At 42.6% G+C, this 26,372-nt stretch overlaps 1 protein-coding gene across 1 annotated transcript; it reads left to right on the top strand.

Moving 5' to 3' along the window:
- The first annotated feature begins 416 nt into the window (after positions 1-416).
- On the top strand, positions 417-4,265 carry HES6 (hes family bHLH transcription factor 6). Its single transcript, XM_069973923.1, has 4 exons — positions 417-620; positions 2,267-2,353; positions 2,533-2,614; positions 2,741-4,265. Exons 1-4 carry the CDS (start codon positions 600-602, stop codon positions 3,118-3,120), a joined length of 570 nt encoding a protein of 189 aa, XP_069830024.1. The 5' UTR covers positions 417-599; the 3' UTR covers positions 3,121-4,265.
- Positions 4,266-26,372: the final 22,107 nt, after the last annotated feature.

Raw genomic sequence — 26,372 nt, 5'->3', positions numbered from 1 at the left:
TCTCCACGATGGTTTATGTAGTGTGTAGTGTAGTACGTAGTACTTTTTTTTTTTTTTAGACATTAATATATATATATATATATATATATATATATATATATATGTAATTATACCTGGTATGTCTTTTTTACCCTGTGTTTTTTCACTATTTTCATATATTTGTTATGCACAATTTGATTTGACTCCCACAGCCTCAGTAGCACCTGCCTAGTACACAGTTATAGAAATAATAACATAAATGACTCTGCACACCCAGCAGACTTTTAGCCACCAGTAAAAAAAAGAGCCGCGGGCGGCGACAACAAGCCGAATATTTCCGTCCCGTCCCCGCAACATTCTCCTGCGCTACACAGCAGCTGCCGCCTGGGACAATAGAGAGCCCGGGGATTGGACCGTGTACCACGTGACGTCAGCAGCGGCCTCTCATTCACATGCAAATAAGGCAGGGTATATGGCGAGTGCGAGCAGCCGCATTGTGACGTCACAAAGAGCCCGATAGAACGATTGTATATAGTCACATGGACCGGGGGGAGAGGCAGGTGTGAGCGCTCTCCCTGTGCACACTCACTGGTCACCTATAGCGGCGGCACTCAGTCACCATGGAGCGGGGGGACAGGCAGGTGAGCGACCCTGTGCGGATCCCGCGGATGGCAGCACCGAGCTCCTGTAGGCCTCGCTGTGTGCTCGGTCCCGGCCGGGGGAGGAGCTGCGGATACATTGTTACTATTGTCATGTCGCCTTATGGACCGATCCCTGTGCATAGTGGATATACTCCTCTACTGTATATATATATATATATATATATATATATATATATAATTGTGTGACGTCACCTCTCCTTATATACAGCTATAATAACTTGCATCTCTTTGCATACTGTATCTATTGCTGTGTGTCATTCTGCAGTGTTTAGGCTACCCCTATGGCGGTGTGCTACTTTCTTGTATGTTTAGTGTTTGGCTACCAGCTAGTAATGTAGTAAGGCCTGTTGGGGTAGCATTGTGTACGCTTGTTTATGGGTAGAACGTGTATGTGCTGGATGCAGGCGGTATTAGGGCGATGTTCACACGCTGCACATTTTCTGCATATTTCTTAGTATATTAGGGAGAATTGATCAGTGCTTTATGGAAAGTTGTGTAACGATTGAAAATTGCTATATTTTTTTGCATAACACTTCATGTACCGCAAATAAGCGACTGCTCCAGTATACACAGAAACCTTTGATAAATTCCTCCCATGGATTTTAGTTTAGAAATATTGCTCGTTTTAGGTGCTGACCTACAGCTTGGATTCTTCAACCCATGTCGGGGTAGTTGCTTATGGTAGTCAGGCCTCATAAGGACCCCCCCCAATATTATACTAAGTGCAGCTTCTTCTGTACTTGATTCTTCTCCTAATGTAGCTATGCAGTATACTGGATTATTAGGTGCATAGCACTCTATGGATATGGCAGATATTAGGGTCTGTATTGCTGATAGATGGGTTACGTCTTGCATTTTGGTCCAAATTTAAAGCCAAAACAAGGTTTGAAACTGACATTGAGGGAAAAACTACATTAGAGATTTAAAAAAAAAAAAATTATGGACCCAGTCCTGTTTTTTTTGCTGAGAATACTGCTACTACTGGATAAATATACCTTAGTCAAACTTCCTATATAGAGTACAATTGAATTTTCTTAAATTATACTTATGCAAGAGGAATTCATAAGCGGACTATGATTATATTGTAGAGAAGCCTTGTAAGTGAAAGATTTCAGGTGCTGGACCGATTCCGAATTACTTACCAATTCACACATACAGGATCCGCAGCAGATTTGATGCTGTGTTCAGTTATTTAGTTACATTGATATCTGATCTGAAGCATCAAATCTGCTGCGGATCCTGTATGTGTCAACGCACTCTAAAGGTTATATTGTAGGATTACTTATGTTTGCTGGTACAAAGTGGCACTTGTGCCCAGTTTATCAGTTCTTCATGGCCATATAGTTGGTTCTTTATTTTTTGCAAATTTATGAACCTGATGTAATTTTTAGAAGAAAAAAAAATCCAGCATTTACATGGGGCGTATGCATTAAAGGTTAGAGCTAGGACAATCCAGTTCTCAAATCCAGCAACCATCTACAGGGTTCTGTTAAAAATGTCAAAGCTCGATTCAGTTTTACCAATGTCAGAACACAAGCGATGCGTTTCAGGCCTTTATGGCCCTTAGTCATTCATGGTATAATTTGGCATCATTTAAATTTTTTTTTAACTTTTTTTTTTCCCAGACAAGGAAACCTCTAGTGGAGAAGAGAAGGAGGGCCAGGATTAATGAAAGTCTCCAGGAGCTTCGAGGCATCTTAGCCGACAATGAGGTGGGTTTTAGCGGGAACTATTGATGACCAAGAAGATGTCACTTAATTTTTACATTCAAATCAGGAGATCAGATCTGTGGAGTGAATAAGTCTGCCAACGAAAGAATAGCTGAATATAAATGTATTGTGCCATCTCTTGGGCTTTTCCCATACTATAATTTGATATCTTCTCTCAACAGTTTCAATCAAAGATGGAGAATGCGGAAGTTCTTGAACTTACAGTGAAGCGCGTTCAGCGGATCCTTCAGACAAGATCAGCTGGTGTGTATATATATATAATATAAATACAGAACTGTTACCTGCTTTGTGAATTTGGCCGCTCTTGTCTGTGTGCCCTATAGGTTTAGATGACTGTTGTTAATTTTAATTTTTTTTTGCTTTCTCCAGAAACGGACCGGTTACAGCGGGAAGCCAGTGAGCGGTTTGCAGCCGGCTACATCCAGTGCATGCATGAAGTGCACACCTTTGTGTCCAGCTGTCCAGGCATTGATTCTGGCTTGGCTGCCGACTTACTCAACCACCTACTGGAGTCCATGCCTTTAAGTGAGGGAAGTCTTCAAGATCTTGTTCTGGATGTGCTTCTGGATTCGCCATCTTCTGATCCGTCATGTGCTCTTGGCTTGTTGGGATCCTCCTCTGATGACAGCTGTTCTGAGGTGGATATGGATGAAGCTGAAATTGGGAAAAGTGGGATGGAAACTGTTGAGGACAGTGAGAGGACCCCGGAGATTCAGCCTCCAACCCCTTCTATGTGGAGACCATGGTGATGTGATCCATAATAATGAAGCGCATAGGGACCTGTCCTGACCAGAACACCTGGGTCATCGGTAGTGGTCCCAGATCTAGTACATATCGCATCTATATATTTGGATGTTCCAGTCTATAACTCTTAATCTGTTGCAATATGAAGAGACACCGTGTATAACTGCAATGTACCAACGACATGAATGCCTGTGATTTATCGAAATATTTTCTCTTGGACAAAGCCTCCTTTACAGCATTGGTGGCGCAATCGCAGTGCAGGATTATCTAAGCAGGATACGCCTCTGTAAAGACTCTGTAAACCAACTTGGTGTATGTCATACAATTGTTATACTGTGCAACATGTTCATTGTCTTTGTACAGATACTATTCATTATACTGCGCAGCAACATTGCAAATCCTATCCCCTAGTCTGTCTCCCATTGCCAGAGACCATCCGTCCAGTGTTTGAGTGTTTAGGCTAGTCCTCCTGAGATAATTCTGGGCACCCAACCAGCTATTGGGGTGTGAGATTCTAGAGGGATGTGGGTGAAGTCAGGAGATGCTAGGTAGGGATAATATAGGTAGTGTTCTGTCTTGCTGCGTAGAGATAGTGGTAGTGCATTTAACTCTAATCCCTAGGAGGGATGTCTAGTGTTTAGGTAACCTGAGGTTCTACCTTCAGTGAAGGAGACTAGAGGATTGTTTGGATACCGATTTGAAGGGTGCTATAGGAAACACTTTTTTTTTCTTTGCAGGAGTATGTGTATATTAGGATGGTTTTGTTTTAGATTTTTTTTGTGTATATAGATAATTATTCTTTTTATTTTTTTTTTGTAATGCTTTAGGGAGCAGGTGCCTGAATCTGTGTGATGCACTTGAACCAAATAACAAATCCATGGTCTCCATTGTGTGCATCCATCTGCCAAGCACTTATTGTTATTTTCCTTTATACTTCTCACCCCCACAACTTTATTGTCTTCTTTTTATACTAAAAGTACTAGTGTGTTTGAGTAGTGCTTCTGTGCATTAATTTTTTCATGAATAAATTAATGATCTTTTGATGGAGAAACTTTTTGCATTTTTCCTTTCCTATCTCAACGTGGTTATCTGTCACTAATCCTGAAATCTGTGTCTGTTATAACCTTATTCTATTAAATAATATCTGTCATTTTGTGTCCTGTTGGAAATATATAGTGCAAAATATCCTATATAAATGTGGCGTTCACATTAGCCCTTTAGAGTGTTCAGCTGCCTTTTTATGTGACAGTAATGTCACATAATACATTCTTCTTTACCCGATACCCCCACACAGGTCATACATCATTGTAAAAAGAATACAGTGAAGGGGAATGTACACTATTTGGCCATTGTGGTCAAAATATTCCCAAGGATACATCCAATACAACCTTATGCCTGTACAGCAGCACTTCTGCATCATTGCTATATTCTGTTTGAAGATGCAATTGTGTAGGATTCACCGAAAGCTTCTAGAAATAGTGTGGTATTTGATAACCGGTGGCTGAAGAAGTTGGAAGCAGCCCTAAGCCTGCCTGGAAAACATGGATACAGCCTTAGGCCGGGTTCACAATACGTATAACACCAGCCGTGTGAACCCGGGTCACAGAACGGCCGGTGTTACTGAAGATTATTCCAGCCGGTACTACAGTACCAGCCGGATGATCTACAATCCTGGTGAATTCGGATGCGGACGCACCCGTGTGCGCCTGCATCCCAATTCACCAATGTACACAATGGAGTGTGTGGCTGGAGCCACACGCTCCATTGTGTGAACTGACAGGTTCTCTGCAGCCACTATTCAATGAATAGCGGCCGCAGAAAGCTGACATGTCAGTTTTTCATGCAGCCGGATGGAATCCTGGCCGGAGCGTATACTATGTGTATACGCGCCGGCCGGGATTCCATTCATTTCAATACAACGTATGTTTTGTATAAATCATGGCCGTTGTTGCAAATGATTTATTCAAAACGTATGTTGTGTGAACATAGCCTGAGGCTGTATCTATGTTTTCCAGGACTACCTAGGGCTGGATCCAGCTTCTTCAGCCACCGGATGCTCAAGGTTTGCTCATCTCTAGAAGGTCTGAAGCAGCCAAATCTGTACATTCCCTTTAGGATATATCATATTGCCTATAGCAGTGCTTGTCATCCTGTGGCTCTCCAGGACTATAAACCTCCATGTGCTCTGATAGCGAGAGCCTCAGGTTGAGGAACACTATGAGCTGTACATAATCCCATTCTATCATTCTCACCACTTCACATACCTGATATATTCTTTGAGAAAAATAATGATGTTTGTTCTACAGCACTTTGCAATTCTGAGGATATAGACAATTGGACATTACTAAATAATTGGGATCTATGTATATGTTTTGTACCCAAGCACAGGCAGTATGTTCCTATTAAACTTTTAGTGATTTTGACAAACTGGAGCCTTTTTTTTTTTTTTTAGAAAACAATTTGTGTGCAAATTGTGGTGGGAATCTCTTTCCCTCTACCCACCTTGTACACATATTAGTTGCGTCTTAAGTGACTTAACAAACTTATCAGTTTTGTGGAAAAAAGGATGCAAAAATGGATGCAATTGTGTGCCATCTTTTTGGATCAGTTTTCCCATTGACTTCCATTATAAAAAAAACAGATCAAAACGGATTTGTGTTTTTTTAGCGTACACAAAAACATGGTTTTCCTGTATGTTAAATGTAACCATTTAAAAAAACGATCTGTTAAATTGACTGCAAAAACGCAGTGTGAACCCAGCCTAAAGGCACTATTACACCAAACGATTATCAGCTGTACTTAGCCGATTACGGGCCACTAATTGTTTGGTGTAATATCACCTGTTAAAAAAAATGTCAACAGGTTGAAAAATCATGATAACAATAGCGATGGTCTACTGCATGTCACTCAGTGTAATAGGAGCAGTGGCAGCAGGGTACCGCTGACTTCATTCAATGGGCCACCCATGCGATTTAAGAATTGTTGGGGCAGCCCCTGCTGCCCCCCACCCCACTCGCTGTCTGTGCATGTAATAGCACAGGCAGCGAGCGCTGAGCTGACAGATCGGTGCTCACTTCCTTCTATAAATCGTGCCGTGTAGTACGGCTCTTACATTAAAACACTTTGCACAAGTATACACATCATCAGCAGATCTCTAGTAAAATGCCTTGGAGCTGAAATCACAAATCGGTATGAAGCACCGACGTCATTGCAAAATAACAGACAGTGTTTTTTAGAATGGTAACTACCAGCAAACTTTTTGTTATTATATCAGGATTTGATCTGCGGGGTCCAAGAGATATGACACCCATCGATCACTAAAACAAAGAGACACAAGCACTATTAATAGGAAACAGAGATTCTCATGAACCCGAACGGTCAGCATTTGAATCCTGCTGCCTGGAGAAGGTGGATGCATAGAGCCGGCGTCTCCCTAGAGAATAAATAAAGCCGCGGGTCGGCATGTGACTGTATTAAAAAAAAAGAAGCCAGGGCGATCTGGAGATCGCTGGGGGTAGATCTCTTACTTGTCTCTTATCCCAGGGATAGGGGACAAGTTAGTTTTAAGTAGAAAACCCCTTTAAGGCTATGTATACACACTGTAAATATATGGTCGTAATTTTAAGTAAAAAAAAAAAAAGGAATGTAGGAACGTGACCAGTTACATACGCTAATCTGGGGTGACGGTTTTCCCTTAAAGTATATAACTTGTGATGACTCAATAGGTTGCTTCATTTTATCAACAGCCAAAACTTTCCTAGTCAGGGCAATGTACAGGTTCGATATGACATCAAGATAATTTTCTCGTGAGAAAATACTTCTCATGATATAAAAATATCCTGGCGTTTTTTGTGGTTTTCAGATGAACATCAGTCGCCGTGTGGAGCAATCTTCCCTATAGATAGTTTCACTTTAAACAATATTTCTCCATTCGGGGAGTTGAGCTTAAGTTCCCTATTATGGACGGCCATTGTTTATAACCGGCCAACCTGCTAATGTGTATAGTGGCCTCCTGACTCTGCCTCCCCTGATGGCAGATGTTGGAGGAAAGAAGGGGCAGCAATGTTGGATTTCAATTCCACAAACCTTATGTTTTTGAAGAGATAAGATGTCAAAAGATTGTTGTCTGGCAGCAGCTTTCTACCCTCTCCTCAATCAGAATACATACACACTCAGCCGAGATCAGCGTCCATGTGAATATGAGGACCAGGAGAGACAGCCGTTGCTCTCATACAAATGGCCAACTTCAGAGACCTCTACATTATATCTATACTCAGGTAACCATAAGCCAACACTGTTCCTTTATCTCTACACATTTAGACATGTAACAGGCTGATATACACTAAAATGTTATTATGTAATATACAATATATTATACACAATATAATATAAGGGGTTTTCCCGCAATTTGCTATAAATAATATAAGGCCTAGCTTCTCAGACTGGATGGTCATAGTGAAGGTGACTCTTGGCTCCCACGTTCCCTTTGATGTGCAAATGAAGACCTGTTCTGTGGTAATTGTGAAGTTCACATCAAAAGCCCAGAATGAGTGTCCATAGTGGAAGCAGTAAAATGTCCCTTCAGAAGGAAGCTGGAGTTCCCAAAGGAAACAGCTGGGAAACCTACCTGGCATATGCTATGTAGTGTGCCTATACCTATCGGCCCTGATTCTTATGGGAGATGTTCCATAATTTGCAAAAAAAAATTATCACTACTTACCTGTATTTGACTGTAACCTACGTATTTATACAACAATGCAATAAATGATCCAAAGAGCACAGTATGCAGCAGTGGACTGTCATATACCATGTTTCCCCCCAACAAACACAGTGTCTTATATTAATTTTTGCTCCCAAAGGTGCATTATGTCTTATTTTCAGGGGATGCCTTATTTTTCCATGAAGAAGAATTCACACTTCTTGAAAAAAAACATTGATTATATACTGTATAGTAGTTGTCATCCCAAACCAGAATAACGAGACAACCCATCTCATTCACCCCTACAGCCCCCCCCCCCCCACACACACACCTCAGGCGAGGGTGTCTACTTTCGGAGGATGCCATATTTTCAGGGGGAGCCTTAGTTTAAACTATCCTGTAAATCCTTCACTATGTCTTATTTTCAGAGGATGCCTTATTTTCAGGGAAACAGGGTAGTAACCATTAACGTCATACATATTATAATAATAATCTTTATATAGCATCAGCATATTCCGCTGCATCACTTTACAATACACTGGGTACAGACAAAATCAGATATTACAGAGGAAAAAACAGACAAGAGGAGTGGAGGCTGCCGAGATGGGAGGGAGGGTGGCTTCACATACAGCTTTTTGTGAGGTATTTCTGGCCTCCAAAAAAAAAAAAAGCGGCAGAAAAACTGCTAAATTTTATTATTTTGTGGCGTTTTTGAGACTAACAAAAGACATTCCATTGAACTCTATGGGAGAAAAATGCAAAAAACAAACAAACAGCCAAACCCTCACCATCCCGCGTTTTGGATAAACTGCCACAAAGCCAAAAGAAAAAATAAAATAAAAAAAACACTGGTATGTAGAACGTTTTGTAAAATTGACTTCCAGCTAACATATGCCTGGTGGTGTTTTTGCTTTTTTAAGGCTTTGTAAAAATTTAATGCTGTGTGAAACCAGCCTGGCAACCTGGAAAACATAGAAACAGCCATGCATCTAACTTCTGCAGCCACCGGTAACCAAAGGCCGCACGCTCGGGTTTGGATGAACCCTAATGGGCTTGAGGTTTGTTCATCTCTTATTATTACAAACGTCACCATAAACACCTTGCAACTCAAGTGTTGGCTTGCAAGTGTTACCACATCAGGACTACAGGACTGAGGATTACAAATGTATAACTGTTACGGGGCTGTGAAAGTGTGAGGGTGTATTTATATGAATTTATACGTCTCTTATTATTCATTCACCTTCTATTCCCACCTTTTTCTGAGTTGAAGATGTCACTACCAAATACTGGGTAATTGTAAGACTGCATCTGGATACAGGCATTGTCTTGTCATAGGCATTAGGTTTTAATTTTCTTATCCTAATTCACAATATAATGGCTATGGGGATGAGCTGATCACCCTCCAATCACATTGGGCAAAAGAAGAATCTGACAGTTTGGATTTTAACCTTATTGGTTTCTTTATGATCAGTGGAAGAAGCGCCTGACATCTGTGCCTCTCCCTTCCCCGATGAGTGTTGGTAACTGCCATCGGAGCAGCTGTCTATGGAGCTTTCCAGCCATATCATGTAGAGGAGACATGGAGTAGGCCTCCTTCATACACTTTCTGTGTGCTATTTTGGGTCTCAGTATTCTTTTGTGCTAAAAGTTGGCTTTTTGTGGTGTCTATCTAGAATAGTGTTTTAGTACATATGTGTTTTATGTAGATTTTTTTCCATGTGATAATTCCCTTTCTTGTTGGGGCCTATGTGTCCTCTGGGTACACCTATATATCATGTCATTTGAGATTGTTGTGTACACGGTTTATATTGCCTAAATATAATATGAATGACATATACTCATTGTGATATTATAGAATACAGTATGTTTCCAAGGAATTACCATCACACAATAAGTCCTCACATTGTGGATGCATTGTAGTCTCCACTATCTATGGAACAAAGGGGAAGAAATATAAAAGAACCTTTCCTGTCCTCAGAATCTAGTTTCCCCAAAAACACAATATAAAGTATATTACGTAAAGCTAAAGGCATAGTATAGTATATGCTTGCATTATATATATATATATATATATATATAAAATGTATTTATATATTTTCCCCTGATCTCTTTTCCTTTTTTAAATTCTTTTTCCCTCAAACCCTTTTCTTACCCTTAATGTCCTCCTTTCTTTTCCTTTTTCTTCCCAACTTTATTGATGCCTGGAAATTGCAACGATTCTGTGTTTTCAACCCACTACTGGTTTTGGTTGAAAAAAAAAAAAACTGATGGAAATATTATGTGTGAACATACTGACTAAATGTAATCTAAGGCTTTGTTTTTAGATAGTTTTTCAGGACAGTGAAAAAAGCATAGCAGATAAAAATTGTACCTTTTTTTGCCTTTCATCTTCATTTTGGGGGGAATACCAACCAAAATACTACATGTGTATCAAACTGAAAGCAGGCCATATGTTTAATGATTTTTGGGGAGTATACCAATAGGAGCCTTTTCTGGGAATGTTGGGAAAACCACGCTATAAAACTAAGGGGCCTATTCCACGGAGGGATAATCGGCCGAATCGGATCGATTCGGCCAATTATTGATCGCTCCGTGGAATAGAGAGAGCGATCAGCCGATGGTCGTGTCATCGGCTGATCATTCATTTAGGTTCAAACCTAAAATCATCAGTTGCCACCCGCGCATCGCTACGTAGAATAGCTGGCGCAGCGGGCGACCACTGATTTCACAAACATCATACATTACCTGTCCAGGCGCAGGTCTTCTCCTCCCGATCCCGCGTGGCAGCATCAGCTTCGGAGCAGCCTGTCTGAGCTGACAGAGCGCTCAGCCAATCACAGGCCAGGTCCGCCGCGGCCAGTGATTGGCTGAGCTGTCTGTCAGTTCAGTCAGGCCGCTCTGAAGCTGATGCTGCCGCGCGGGACTGGGAGAAGGAGAAGACCTGCGTCTGGACAGGTAATGTATAAAACAAGGGCTGCAAGGACATTGGTAACGATGTCTCTGCAGCCCTCGCTAACGATTGACGGGCCTTGGAACAGGTTTACATCGTTGATCAGGCTCTGCTCGGCCCATGGAATAGGACCCTAAGGCTATGTTCTCACACAGTACTTTTGCTCAGTATTTTGCAACCAAAAACAGGAGTGGATTGAAAACACAGAAAGGCTCTGTTCACACACTGTTGAAATTGAATGGATGGCCGCCATTTAATGACAAATAATTACCGTTATTTCAAAACAAAGGCCTTTAAAAAAAAAAAAAGCAATTATAAAGTGCTGTGAAATCTGTTGGCGCTATATCAATAAAAATTATTATTATTATTATTATTATTAATTATTTGCTATTAAATAATGGCCATCCACTCACTTTTTAACAGTGTGTGAACATAGCCTTTCTGTGCCCACAATCCATATAAAATAAAATGATGTTCCTGTGGCAGCAGCAATTGTTTATACATAGTGTGAACATGGCCTAAGAGTGTAAGACTAAGCGCATGCCTCTGGACAAAAACTCTTTTTAATGTTTTATAACTTTTTAGTTATAATGGGTATAAAAAAATCTGTGTTTAAGTCTTTATATAACTTTTTTAGTTATAATGGGTATAAAAAATCTGTGTGTAGCCCTAGCTTTATACTATAACATTATTACAATGAATGATGGATTATATTGGTCTGCAAATTTGGATCTTGTAATTTTTTCAAAACATAAAACTGTTGCCAAACTATTGGAAAAGTTAGAAAGTTGAAAGCTCCCTGAAAGTGTCAGACAGAAGAATGTGTGATAATACAGGGCAGTCTGGGCTGCTGAGCTGAGCCTTGTACACACAGACAGCTTTGTCAGGCTCATTAGCAAGAGATAAAAGGGGCTTTCTAGGGAAGGGGCTCAGCCTCTGGGTCTCTTCCCCACACAGGGAGCTAACAATTTTCACACTTCCACCAGGAAACACATTATCCTGGCAATGTCTATCAGCAGGTTCCTGCTGAGGGTACAGAGGATCCAAAAACAGGCCAGCAGACAGATCACACCCAATCTGGCCCTTTCATGTCACACAGGAACTCTAAGCACCACATACTTCAGATACAGGAACTAAAAATGGGACCTTGTCTTCATGACTTCAAAGCGGCAGCAATTACAGGCTGCACATAAAGACATATACAGACTGAGCGGCCTGGTACATCAGTGTGGACGGCTCTGCTGTCCCCTGCTCTTTTATTACACATCATAGTGGACTCTGCACAGTAGGATGTGCTGAAGGTGGAGCAGAAAACCTGTGGCCCCGATATGTATTTTAAGGATCCTATTAGACAAATCGGTTTCGTTTTCTAAGGGCCCTATTATGGTTCGAAAAATCGTTAGATCGTTTGGATTTGAACGACAATCGTTTAGCGTAATAACAGACAATTAAATGACCAACGAGAAATCGCTGGTCTTTTGGTAGAATTTGGACCTATTTTCATCGTTGATCATTTGCAAATCGTTCACATGGAATAAGACGTCGTTGACAAGAAGACGACCGCAAGAACAATCATAAGTAACGATCATCATTGCGTGTAATTGGACGAACGATTTCAGGTCGTTCGCCATAGCGGTTTATACTTATCTATTCTCCCCCAATGTCCTGCAGCCTTTCACTGTGTTCCAGCCAATCACTGGCTTGTCACTAAAGAGATGGAACCAGAAACGTCAGTCGAATCGGCAAATTATCGCTACATGTAATACGGCCCATATTTTGATCATTATTATGGACGCTATTATGATCGTTCGTATACTGTAGTACATCAGTTTATGACCGATTGTAATAACGAACAATGTGTACATACACAGAAAGATTAGCAATAATTTTATATGAGCCAAAAAGATGCGATCAATGGCACATAAACTTATTTTCGTTAGTCTTTTGGCCGTTGCCTGCACTCACACTGAAAGATTAACGCTTGAATTTGAACAAGATAATGAATGATTCTTTCCATGTAATAGGGCCCTAAGCCATGTACTTGTTAAGGTCAGGGCCGATTCTGGGGTTTCTGCCGCCTGAGGCAAACCTCAGGCGGCCGCCCCGAGTGATGGCCGACATGCACCCCCGCCCCCCCACCCCCTCTTCCCCCCCCCCCCCCCCCGCAGCCAGCCACGCACCTGTCCCACGCCGCAGCCGGCCCGCGCTCTCCGCTGTCTCCACATCCCGTCAGGTCGCGCGACGTTACCCTGCAGCTGTCACGGACCTCCAGGCTGTGGTGAGTGAGTGGGGTGATCGGGTCGACCCGATCACCCCAGCGCGTCCCCCACCGACCCCGGGCACTCACCACAGCCTGGAGGTCCGTGACAGCTGTAGGGTGACATCGCGGGACCTGACGGGATGTGGAGAGCGCGGGCGACGGGACAGGTAAGCGTCCGCTGTCATTTTTGTTAAATGATACTAAAAAAAAATTACAGCAGGGGGGACATAATGCCGCCCCCTGCCGGACCGCAAAATCTGCCGCCTGAGGCGGAAGGCTCATTCCGCCTCATGGCAGAAGCGGGCCTGGTTAAGGTGCCCATACCATTGGATGAACCCTTAGATCTTAGATGTATGTTTGGCTGGCAGCCATATAAAGGAGGTCTTACATATTATATGAACACTACCTGAACCTACCAACTAACTATCTAATGTGTATGAGGGTGTTTTTCATTTTTATGGGTGAAAAGTCAGAGGTGTCTGGCAGCAGCTAATTTGCTTTTTACTATTAAAAACACAAGGATGCGTGCACGTACAGAGGTAGGGGATAAACTGAAGGTTGACAGCTCTTTAAGGTGTATGGCCATCTTTAGGTTAACTACAGACATGCAATATCTATGTGCAGATATAGATTATGTGAGTGTAATTTTGTGTGTGTTGCTATGTATATAGCTGGATCTGCCATCAGGCCGCAGCTAACTTCCTAAAGTCCCAGGCTGTATTACAGGTCAATATTAATTCTGATAATCAGCTGACAAAAGGGTACATGCTTCAGAGGCTGAATGTGCCCCTATGACATGCTGAAACATCAGTATACATCAGTATACACTCAGGTGAGATCATGGGGAATCTGTACTCATTACTAAGTGAATCCTTTTGTCTTTCTATAGAACAAAAGCATTGGCCCATAATGGTCCCTACCTTTGTTTTGTCTATATACAGTACAACTCCAAACCTTTCATTCATCACCAGTACACTACACATCAGACCTTTGATCTTATTGCTGTATGTAACTTCACAGTCAACAAATGCAGTATTGTCAACATAGCAAAAAAACTCAATTCCTGAGTTACTTTAGTGACACGATCCAAGGTGCATAAAGTGCGTAAAGAAGAGCTCAGGACTCAGATTACGGGCCTTGAGTATCATCCATATCAGTCATTCTTAGGGCTCGTTCACACAAAGCAAAAGCAGCTGAATTTCTGCGCTGAATCAGCGCTGAAATTTCAGCCGTTAAAATAGGTGCAGAGCTAATTTCCATTGTGTTGAATGGAAATTCTGCTCTGCAGTTCACACAGTGGAATTTCCGCACTGAACTAATCCGCTTTCCGCCAGAAGAATGAACATGTTCATTCTTCCGCTAGCAGAAGCCTATACAAACCAATGGGGCTCTAATTTTCTGTTTCAGCGCGGAATACGCGCGTATTCAGCGCGGAATACAAGCGTAAGACAGATAGTCAGATCTGTCAGTTCAGTTGAGTCGTAGATAGGTACGGCCTAGTCCTAGTGCCTGCAACTGTGACCAACAAATTATAAAGGAAAACTGACGTACAGGATATGCTAATATTTTAAATATTCTTATGTATACCACTTTGTTCTCAATATGACTACCATATAAACAGGACATGGGTCTCACATTGCTATTTGTTGGCCAGGAGTTCACGCAGTGCTATCAGTGCACGGAGACTGTAAGCTTTATGGGCAAACAAATGGGGTGAAATCCAGGAAACAGGCCTGCACTTGCACATAAGTTTAACCACCTAGTTCAATGACCCCCGAATATACAGCGTTAGGCTGCCATCACACGCTGAAGTGTTTGAGCCAAAACCAAGAGTAGATTTAAAAGAAACAAGAACTATTAAGGAAAAATTATACTCGTCATTCCTGCTGGATTCACCTCTGGCTTTGGCTTTTAAACTATTGTGTGAGACTACAACCTTGCAAACACTGGAACCTTGCAACACCTGCTGGCCGAGAGAGACAGCTGAACGTCCACTGGAGGGAAAATGTTATCCAGCATTCATCCTGTACATACTGTGCCTTTGATTCTGTCACTCTTGGTATTTTTAATGCTGACCTGCTACCAGCCCTAAGCTTTGTGGTGTCTGCATGGGAATTATTTCTCCAAATTCTAAGCACTTTTGTGATCTGCTTTTAAATTGGTATTCTGCTCAAAATTACTTTTAAATATTTTGCTGGCCTTGGTGAGAACATAACAAACATGTGTTGGCACTATGCAAATAAATATTATTCTAAACAGTCTATACTTACCTTTCTGCGCTCCCCAGGTGTCCTCCTACGTCATCTTTGGGTCTTGGTTGTGCAATCCCACCTCCACTTTCGAGATAGACTTGTCTGACAGTGACAGGCTGGTCAGCCAATCACTAGCCAAGACAGGACAGCATCAAAGCTTGTGATTGGCTAAACAGGCTGTCACTGCCGAGACTAGTCTGTCTGGGAAGTGGAAGTGGGATCGCTCAGCCTGGACGCGAAGATGACGTAGGAGAACACCAGAGAAGCAGTGAAAGGTAGGAATAGGCTGTCTGTTATGTTCTCACCAAGGGCAGCCACATGCTAAGTGGAATACCCCTTTAAGTGATGCAGTAAGGGTCAGAAAGATGCCCTCTGTGTAGTGAAATATAAAGCCCTGTTCACACGTTCTGATGAAGATTCTGCATTAAAATCCATATTATACCTGCTAACAACCAACATCCGGTATATGTGAGAGGGCTCTTTGTTACCCTGTTCACATGCACTGGAAAAAGATCAGTGCAGATTTTTAAGTGCACCTCAGGCAAAAAAAAAAAAAAAAAAGAACAAGGAGGTAAGCTACTTATTTTTGTGGATTCTGCATGGAAAAGCTGATGGATTAAATCAATTGAATGGAACTAATCCTCATGTGGATCTGTGACACATCACACTCCACATCCGATACGCAATATGCAATGGATTTGTCATGGGTAACACACCATATACTACAGATACTTGTCCTGACTCAGCAGGACCCGTATGGCTTCTGTATCCAGTCCTGATATCCACACTCCCAAAGATCTCTCCCACCTTCTCTTCCAATCCCTGTGCAAATGAATTAACCTTTGGGGGACATTCTCCGTTCTGTGCATGGTCTGTAAATATGCTACGGAGCTCGGCATCAGCATGAATCATGATACCGGGAACTCTGAATTCTGTACCATATTACCGTGCACAGAATGTGTGAATGCCCCCTTATTCCCTATGCAATATATATATAAAAATGGGTGAACTAATGTTTTTTTTTAACATATGACAATGATATCGGTCAAGGAGTGGAATACATTAGGCAGCAAGTAAACAGTCTGTTCTTAAAGTTTATACTTGAAGAATGATTTGGAAGCAGGAAAAAAGTGTAAGGATCTGAGTGATTTTGACAATGGCCAAGTAGTGCTGACTATACAGCAGGGTGAGAGCATCTGCAAAGCAGCGGCTCTTGTGGGGCGCTCACTGAATGCAGTGGTTCATATAAGATGAATTGAATCACATGATCTATGAATCACAAAAAAATGTCAAATAACATAAATAAAAAAGATTTCCTGTGTACAGGGGCCCTAAGCCAGCTCTAGTGTTGCATATTGAGTTGGGCTGCAATACTGCAGTTAATGTGTGTTAATGGCAGCCCTGGACCATTAGGGAAGGGATACATGAGAGAATAGGCAGCAAGGGAGGAAGGGGTTGACATGGCTTTAGTGAGTGTAAAAGTTGAAGACTTATGGTACTTTTACACGGGACGATTATTGTTCGTTTTTGCACGATAACGGTCGAATTCGAACGATAATCGTACATGTAAACGCAGCGAACGATCAAACGACGAGCAAAAAATCGTTCATTTTGATCTTTCAACATGTTAACAAATCATCGTAGATCGTTCGCAAAAAATTCGCAGATTGTTCAGTGTAAACATTCTTTCAACGATATACTACTGGGGGACCAAGGGGGGACTATAGGGGAGGGGGAGAGCACCCAGGGGGAGATATATGTTATTTTGTGCTACTATTTGCCTGAACGCCGAATGCCAGAGCCGAACGGCATGCGTCCTGCCCGGCGAGGCATCCGGCGCTCTATTCGATTGAATTGGTGCGGCGCCGCATTGCCGGAGCGGCGGTCCGCCAGGACGCTGCAAGATGCGTCCTAACGCACCGACGGTCCGGCGATGCGGCGGCCACTAGTTCACCGCCGCACATTTTGAACGATCCCATTGAAAACAATGGGATCAGTTCAAAGATGCGTTTCCCTCCGGCGCTTTTCTCCTGCGCCGGAGGGAAACGCCGCCGCACCGCCAGACATATGTAAACCCGGCCTTACACATGCTCATGCTTTATATTTATACAAGTCTATCAGATGGTGTCTTGCTAATCACCTGGCACTGCAGCACCACCACAGGTGAAATTGAGAAGTACACAGTGTCCATAAAATCAATGGAGTGTCCATATAATGCATGCAGTTCATGGACATTCTAAATGATGGAAGGGTCAGAAGGCTATTTATGTTTTTAAAATAGAAAACTAAGGGAGAGGAGAGAGAGAGAGAGGTAATTATGGGTTTTTTTTTGGGGGGGGGGTAGTAAAACAAATAAGATAATGTGAGGATTTTCTGTATTGGAGAAAATGATATTTAAAGGGAACCTGTCACCCCCCCCCGTGCCGGGGTGACAGGCTCCCGCCCCCCCCCCGCTACAGCCCCCTATACTCACCTGATCCCGCGGGGTCCCACGCTGGACTCTCCGTCATTCTCTTTGAGCGTTGGACTCATCTTTCAGCGCGTGCGCCGGGCTGCAGCGGCTGATATCTCTGTGACCCGACCAGGTCCAGAAGCGGGACCCGGCAGGATCAGGTGAGTATAGGGGGCTGTAGCGGGGGGGTCGGGAGCCTGTCACCCCGGCACGGGGGGTGACAGGTTCCCTTTAATGCTTATTGACCAATAACTCATATATTCGGTGAACGTAACCCATGGCCTGAGATGGAAAGTCCTTGTTCTCTGCCTAGAGAGAATGTATGTGGAAAAAGCTTTGAGGGGGGAGTGGCGAGATGGACAAATAATGGGTGTTATATGCATCTGAGGTTTAGAGACCACTGCTGTAGGAAAATGTCTGTCCATACAAATGCAGTTCTTGCCCTCATAGCAGCAGCATCCTGACAAGCTCTCAGAGCACCCCCTCTGCTGGCTGCTAGGATAACACCACCCCAGCTAGCCAGGCCTAGGCACCAAAATGGTTGAAAAGTGTCACAAAAAAGCCCCCAAAACTGCCAGCCATTTTCCTTCTTTTTTTTTTCCTGGCAGTTTTCCTGGTGTTTTAGGGTACGTTCACACTTACCGGACCCGCATTGTATTTTCTGCTGCGGATCCGCAGCAGATTTCATTTAAATAACTGAACACATCATTAAATCTACACCATCAAATCTGCTGCAGATCTGCTGCGGATCCTGTACGTGTGACCGCACCCTTAGAGTAAGTTACTATGGGTGGTTTTATATCTGGTGTTTTATCCTCTACTTTTTTCTTAGTACAAGTCGTGATTCTCATATTATTCCAGGTTTTCTATTGAAGTGAACTGGGTAAAAAAAACATTGTGTGGATATTGCGTTTCATTTTCTTTATTTCCTATCCCAGCTTACATCTGGCTCCAGTGTTTCTGACCCAAAAAATCACGCAAATATGCCTCATGGTGTCGCAGCCAGATGTTAGCTAAAAGTCAATAAGGAAAAATGAAGAGCAATACCCACAGGATGTTTTTTGCTCTGGTGGTTTTTGTGTGTTTGCAGTTTTGTAAAATTGCAGCAGGGTCTGCGTTCAGTTTTTTCCCTCCATAGACTTTTATAAGAGGATGAAAACTCTAGAAAAAAATTCATATCTATATGCATATTGGCATTTTTCTGGCTTTTTTTTGCCACAGTTCTTCAATAGAAATTCTGGAATCACATGATAAAAAATCACATAACTTTTACTGAAAGAAAGAAAACATGCTTAATATGCATATAATTTACACTAAAATGAGAAACCCTACAAACATTGCCAGGGGAAAAAAAAACGAAAAACTTTTTTTGGGCACTTTTTGTAGTGTTTCTTTGGCCCAAAAAACTGCTGTGCAAAAGTAGTGTGTGAGGGGATCCCCATGCTGGAACAGAAAGCCAAGGTGGCAATACTTCAGGTCTTGGTCGTCTGGATTTCTGTGGTCGGTATAAGTCTGGCTTCACACTGCCTTAAAGTGTCCCTGTCGAGAAGAAAATTTTTCTCTCCTTTCTGAGGGTGTGGCTTTTTTTTTTGCCATTTTTTCTTCCATATGGGATCAATGGGATCGTTCTGGTTGTCTCTTCTGGCATTTTTGTCATCTTTTGTGGTCCAGCCGCTAGGTCATGTAATGGCAGAGGTAACAAAGATCAGCACACAAAAACGCCTAAACCACAAACAAGATCATTCACACATAAAACTATAGAAAAGATGCCAGAAAAAACGCTAATGCATGAGAAGAAAAAAAAAAAAAACACAACTCAAGTCCAATTGGCATTTGATTACCGGTGGCTGAAGAAATTGAATCCAGCCCTAGAAGACTGGATACAGTCTATGGCCTATGGCAATATCCACTTTTCCCAGACTCTTTAGGGCTGCATCAAACGTCTGCAGCCACTGGTATTTAAATGTTGATTGGACTTGAGCATGCTGGCGCTGCACTCATCTCTAATCTCTACAAATACAATATTTCAAGTAATTATACTCATGGTAAAATGACATTTTTGTGAAACTGGATTCATAGAAAAGTTCTTCTGTTTCCTTCAGTGTATAATCCAACATTTCATCACGACCGTCAAACTTAAAGAACAACAGTGAGCGGGTGCAGCATATGTCTGGCAAGGTGGAAAATTATTCAAAAATATATTCAACTTCCTGGCCACCCGATGCCAAATCTGGGGCCAAACTGGAATGCCTGTACAAAACAGGCTATAATAATGGCTGATAAGAGAGAGCAACATTTAACAATTGCTGTTCAGCAAGGTCAGGACCTTAAAGGGGTTATCCAGTGAAAATCTTTTTCTTTCAGATCAACTGGTTTCAGTAAGTTATAAAGATTTGTAATTTACTTCTATTTAAAATGATCAAGTCTTCCAGTACTTATCAGCTGCTGTATGCCCTGCAGGAAGTGGTGTATTCTTTCCAGTCTGACACAGTGCTCTCTGCTGCCACCTCTGTCCGAGACAGGAACTGTCCAGAGCAGGAGACACTTTCTATGGGAATTTGATGTTGCTCTGGACAGTTCCTGTCTCGGACAAAGGTGGAAGCAGAGAGCACTGTGTCAGACTGGAAAGAAAAAATCTCCTGCAGTTCATACAGCGGCTGATAGGTACGGGAAGACTTGAGATTTTTAAATAGAATAAATTACAAATCTAATTACCTTTCTGAAACCAGTTAATTTGAAAGAAAAAGATTTTCGCTGGACAACCCCTTTTATGAAAACCTTCCTTCCTGGTCACCCAGCTGATAAGTACTGTTTTTTTGTTTTTTTTAAAAGTGAAATACAAATCTTCATAACTTTTGGACTCCAGTAGATTTTAAAGAAAAAAATTCACTGGAGTACTTTAATTCTACTGAATTTACTACAAATCTGAACCAAGATTAACACTGTTGCAAATTTTCCTGCTTTTTGGTGTTTTTCTCTGGTACTTTTTCTGCCATGTCCTCATTTTAGTGTTTAGTGTTCTTATATTACAGTTTTATTCCCTGTTTTTTTTTTCAGTACAAGTCATGTGATTCTTTATCATGTGATTCCAGGTTTGCTGTTGAAGAACTGGGGGGGGGGGGAACACAAATTTCCATATAGATATGACAATATCCCTCCTATAGAAGCATTTAGCAAAACACCAAACACATAGCCTGCTATGATTTCACAAAACAAAAAAACACCATAGCAGAAAAATGTCCTATGGGTATTGCGTTTCGCTAACATCTGGTCTCTGGGTTTTTGACCCCAAAAATGCCATATTTCTGAAACAAAAACGCCTAGTCCTGCCATATAGTACATAAGAACATACCCCTCTCTCACAATTATTCACACAATAAGGAATACAAGAATTGATGGAGCACTGTCCACACTGTTTATTTGAGGGGAACACATTTCCCACATTCTCATGACCACTGGGACCCCGGCCAATCATCTTGGTATCCCCTATACTGTGGATTTTGCAGGGGGAGAGGGGGGCTACCTAGGCCACACCTGCATGTATGGATGTGGGGGTGCAATACTTTGTCTTGCCCCTCATGCTGCCCACACACACACACAAGAGCCACTGGGTTGTGTATATATGATGTATATTTATGGTGGTGTCCGTGTTGCTATGATTGGTGTGACCCTGTCACTTGTAAACACTTTTTCACAAACCTTGCAGATCTAGGTATAAACCTTACGATGTATGTTTTTTCTTCAAGATTTGAGTGCCCCCTTAATCAAGGGATACTCACATACATGCAAGACTATTAGCCACTGCTCCAATCTATTTGTGCTCATTGTGCAGGTGATAGATCTGTGTAGCAGGCAGCTGTGTCCAGCTTTATGACTCTGCAATATGTGATGGATCCCCAACGCCCAAGCATAATTAGTTAAACCAAAGAACGTAAAAAAAAGACACAACACATTGTAATCAGGTGTCAAATGGTCCCAATTTTATTTAAAATTACATGACACTGAAAATGGCAGACCCCCCGACTCACGAAGAGTCACCCTCCAGCACTCAGGCGAGGAAAAAACCCCTGTGGGGGAAACCTCGAGGAAGCCATGGCTGGAGAGCTGCCCCTCCCCTGGGCTTAGAGGGTAATACCATACTATAAATATAATTTGGATGTGAGAGAATCTGGCTGCAATGTCACCTTATTGATGGCTAGGCGGATGCATCTCTTCTCCCTCACAGATCCAGGTCCACTTCTCAGAAAGGTGGAGACTTGATAAGGGGTAGTCTAAATCAGACAACCCCCATTTTCCCTGCTAGAACCTCCAAATTACATCAAGAGTAGGGGGCAGTAAAGTAGTCAAGCTCTAGGTCCTCTGGCGCATCCAAGATGGCACTGATCTGGGCGCAGTGTATTGCTTTATGGAACCTTTTTTATGACATAAGCGCTTGTCATCACAGTTTACGGTTGCCATGGTTACTGCAGGTAAACACATCTGAAGCATTAACCCATTAATGACTGGTGATGCGCTTTACTGCAGAGGTCACTAAACACTCTTGTGACCAAGCGAACAGCTTATGGTTAGGCCACACTAAGAACAGTAAATAATATGGTTTGATGAGGCCCATAGCAACCAATCACAGCTCAGCTTTCATTTCTCAAATTACTCTGGTAAAATAAAAGCTGAACTGTAATTGGTTGCCATGCTTAGACAGCCTAACTTGCCCATAGCAACCAAAGTTTAGCTTAAATTTTACAAGAGCTTGTTAGGATATGAAAGGTGAGCTGTGATTGGTTGCTATAACTGTGATCGGTTGCTATGACTGTGATTGGTTGCTGTGACTGTGATTTGTCTCTGGCAGGTTGATAAAGCTGCTCCATTGCTGTAAAGCTTATCATGATGATGACTAAAAACACATGACATCAAGCTTCCCCATAATGCTTTGCAGTCAGCCCTTCCTCCATACCTCCAAACATTTTGGAGGGACACTTGTGGTTCACAGACATTTCTATACACTACAATTCCCAGCATTTGTGGTCACTCAGTTTAGCATTCACTGGTATACAGTTACATATGGCGGATTTGTTAACATAAAGGAGACTGCTGACAATCTAATTTAATTTTATGTTGAAAGGGCTGCCAAAAAGTATTATAAATAAAGCTGTTGAAATGAATAGACAAGGAGGGGATCCCTACCTGGAAATCTTCCAGAGTAAAGACAGTATGGGCATGTTCAGCAGGAAGTGGTGTATTGTTTCCAGTCTGACACAGTGATATCTGCTGCCACCTCTGTCCATGATAGGAACTGTTTAAAGTAAGTTCCTGACATGGACAGACGTGGCAGCACTGTGTCAGACTGGAAAGAATACACCACTTCCTGCAGGACATACAGTAGCTGATAAGAACTGGAAATCTTGAGGGTTTTTAGTAGAAATAAATTACAAATCTTTATAACCAGTGTCAGACTAGGGTATCTTGGGCCAACCTGGGAATCTGATTCTTGGGGCCCACCCAACTTACACCAGATATAACAAGCACCAAATTTTTCACAGTACTATAGCAACTTTGCACAGCACTGCGTATGTGACCAGCGATACTAGCTCACTGCTAGTAACTTGTCAGTCACTCTATGCAAACAGCATAACATGCTTCTTAAAGTGTAACTGTCATTTTTTTTTTTTTGCAGAAATCAGTAGTATAAACGATTTAAAAAAACCCCTCTATAATAGGTTTTATTAGGCAAAAAAGCCTCTTTCTGTACTCAAAAAGCAATTTCCCAGACCTCCCCTCACTTCTTATCTGTGCATTATCAGGCAAACACGTCTTCATTACAGAGAAACCAGTGAAGACGGGTTCTGCTCAGTCCATTATATCCTATGGAGGGGGGGAGGGGCCGAGGGAGATGAGTGAGCAGGGAGAAGAGACATGAAGGTCAGCTGTTTGTAGACTCTCTGGGCACCTAAAACGCTGGATTCAGGAGTCAGAAAGGTCAGTGCTTATCTATGAACTTGCTGCGAGAAGGGTGTTGTGCTGTGCACGACTGCTCCGTGCTCACTCCTCTCAGCCCCTCCCCTCTCCATAGAGCATAATGGACACAGAAATCCTGCTTCTTCTGAAGTCTGGGGGAGCTAGGAAATCAGCTTTTTCAGTACAGAAGGAAACTCTTTTGCTAAATAAAACCTATTACAGAGTTTCTTAAAATCGCTTCTACTATAGATATTTATTGTTTTCAGAAAAATTACCCTGAAATGACAGTTACGCTTTAAGTTACGTGAAAGAAGAAGTCCCATTAAACTAACAAACCTCAGGTAGGCAGGGGGTGCAGGAACATGATAAAGAAAGTATACTTACCCATCCCTGTGCCCCCAAAGCTCTTCCTTAATGATATACAATAGCCACCGGCCTCCTGCAGCTCCTCCAGCTGCAACGTTACATACTCGGCTGAGGGATCACCCGTTCAGCCAATCACTGACTAGGGAAGGACACTGCTGCAGTCATTGACTGGCTGAGCAGGCAATCCATCAGCCGAGTGTGACATTGAGCTGGGGCTGTGACATACACAGAACCTGGTAGAAAATAACTAAAAAAAAGACTTCCAGCGGCTGAGGGAGAGGGCTGACCCACACCCAGTGGGAAGAAACCCCAGCCCCTCCATGACGTGATTCCATTAGAATCAATGGAACCCTATCATAGAGGGGCTAGTGTTTCCTCCCACTAAGGGTGGGTCAGCCTACCTCCAGTGCTTCAGCCTCACCCTGGTGGTACAGTCCCTTTAAATATATTTGTCTGTGCTTCTATAGCATAGAAAATGTTTTTATTTTCTGGTAGAGTCAGATAGGGAGGCCCACTTCCTGCCAGGGGCCCACCGGGGGATTCCTGTGTTCCCCTGTGGCCCGTCCGAGACTGAGGGAGAAGTCCGGTGAAATTTTTAATTAAAGTATTGTATTGCCCCCAAAGGTTATACAAATCACCAATATACTGTACACTTATTACGGGAAATGCTTATAAAGTGCTTTTTTTCCCTGCACTTACTACTGCATCAAGGCTTCACTTCCTGGATAACATGTTGATGTCACTTCCTGGATAAAATGGTGATGTCATGCCCCGACTCCCAGAGCTGTGCAGGCTGTGGCTGCTGGAGAGGATGATGGCAGGGGGACACTGAGGGACACAGGCCACTGGAGGGACACTGAGCATCCCCCTGCCATCATCCGCTCCAGCAGCCACAGCCCGCACAGCTCTGGGAGTCGGGTCGTGACATCACCATGTTATCCAGGAAGTTACATCACCATGTTATCCAGGAAGTGACATCACCATGTTATCCAGGAAGTGAAATCTGGATGCAGTAGTAAGTGCAGGAAAAAAAGCACTTTATGTGCATTTCCCATAATAAGTGTATATTGCGTAAGCGCAAAAAAGTTCCAAAGTGCAAAATTGCGCATTTTTGGTCGCATCAATTCAAGAAAAATTGTAATAAAAAGCGATCAAAAAGTCGCATATGTGCAATCAAGGTACCGATAGAAAGTACAGATCATGGCACAAAAAATGACACCTGACACAGCCCCATAGACCAAAGGATAAAAGCGCTATAAGCCTGGGAATAGAGCAATTTTAAGGTAGATATATTTTTTAAAAAAGGTTTTAATTTTTTAAAAGCCATTAAATAAAAGTAATACATGTTACATATCGTTGTAATTGTAACAACTTGAGGAACATGTATAACAAGTCAGTCTTACACCAGGGCAAACGGCGTAAACACAAAACCTCCCCAAATAAAACAAATGTGTTTTATTTTTCTATTTCACCACACATTTATTTTTTTTCCGGTTTCGCAGTGTACTTTATGCAAAAATTCAGCCTGTCATTGCAAAGTACAATTAGTGGCACAAAAAATAAGGGCTCATGTGGGTTTCTGGGTGAAAAAATACAAGTGCTATGGCCTTTTAAGCACAAGGAGGAAAAAACGAAAGTGCAAAAATGGAATTTGGCCCGGTCCTCTAAGGCAGTGATTTTCAACCAGTGTGCCGCGACACATGGTCGGGTGTGCTGCAGGGAAAGTTCCCCAAACTATGGTGCCCCTGTGAAACAGGAGAAAACAATGGGGGAGAGAAACCTGGGGATGGGGGAGAAACAGGGGAGAGAAGCAGGGGGGAGAGAAACATGGGGATGGGGGAGAGAAACAGCGGAGAGAAGCAGGGGGGAGAGAAGTTTGGTGGTGAGAAGCAGGGGGGAGAGAAGTATGGTGGAGAGAAGCACAGGGGAGAGAAGTATGGTGGAGAGAAGCACAGGGGAGAGAAGCACAGGAGAAAAGCAGGGGGGAGAAGTATGGTGGAGAGAAGCACAGGAGAGAAGCAGGGGGGAGAAGTATGGTGGAGAGAAGCACAGGGGGAGAAGTATGGTGGAGAGAAGCACAGGAGAGAAGTAGGGGGGAGAAATATGGTGGAGAGAAGCACAGGAGAGAAGTAGGGGGGATAAGTATGGTGGAGAGAAGCACAGGAGAGAAGTAGGGGGGAGAAGTATGGTGGAGAGAAGCACAGGAGAGAAGTAGGGGGGAGAAGTATGGTGAAGAGAAGCACAGGAGAGAAGTAGGGGGGATAAGTATGGTGGAGAGAAGCACAGGAGAGAAGTAGGGGGGAGAAGTATGGTGAAGAGAAGCACA

The sequence above is a fragment of the Dendropsophus ebraccatus genome, chromosome 6, assembly GCF_027789765.1.
Source record: "Dendropsophus ebraccatus isolate aDenEbr1 chromosome 6, aDenEbr1.pat, whole genome shotgun sequence".
NCBI classification, from domain to species: domain Eukaryota; kingdom Metazoa; phylum Chordata; class Amphibia; order Anura; family Hylidae; genus Dendropsophus; species Dendropsophus ebraccatus.
Note: the sequence above shows the minus strand (reverse complement) of the source record. Positions and strands in the feature narration are given on the sequence as shown.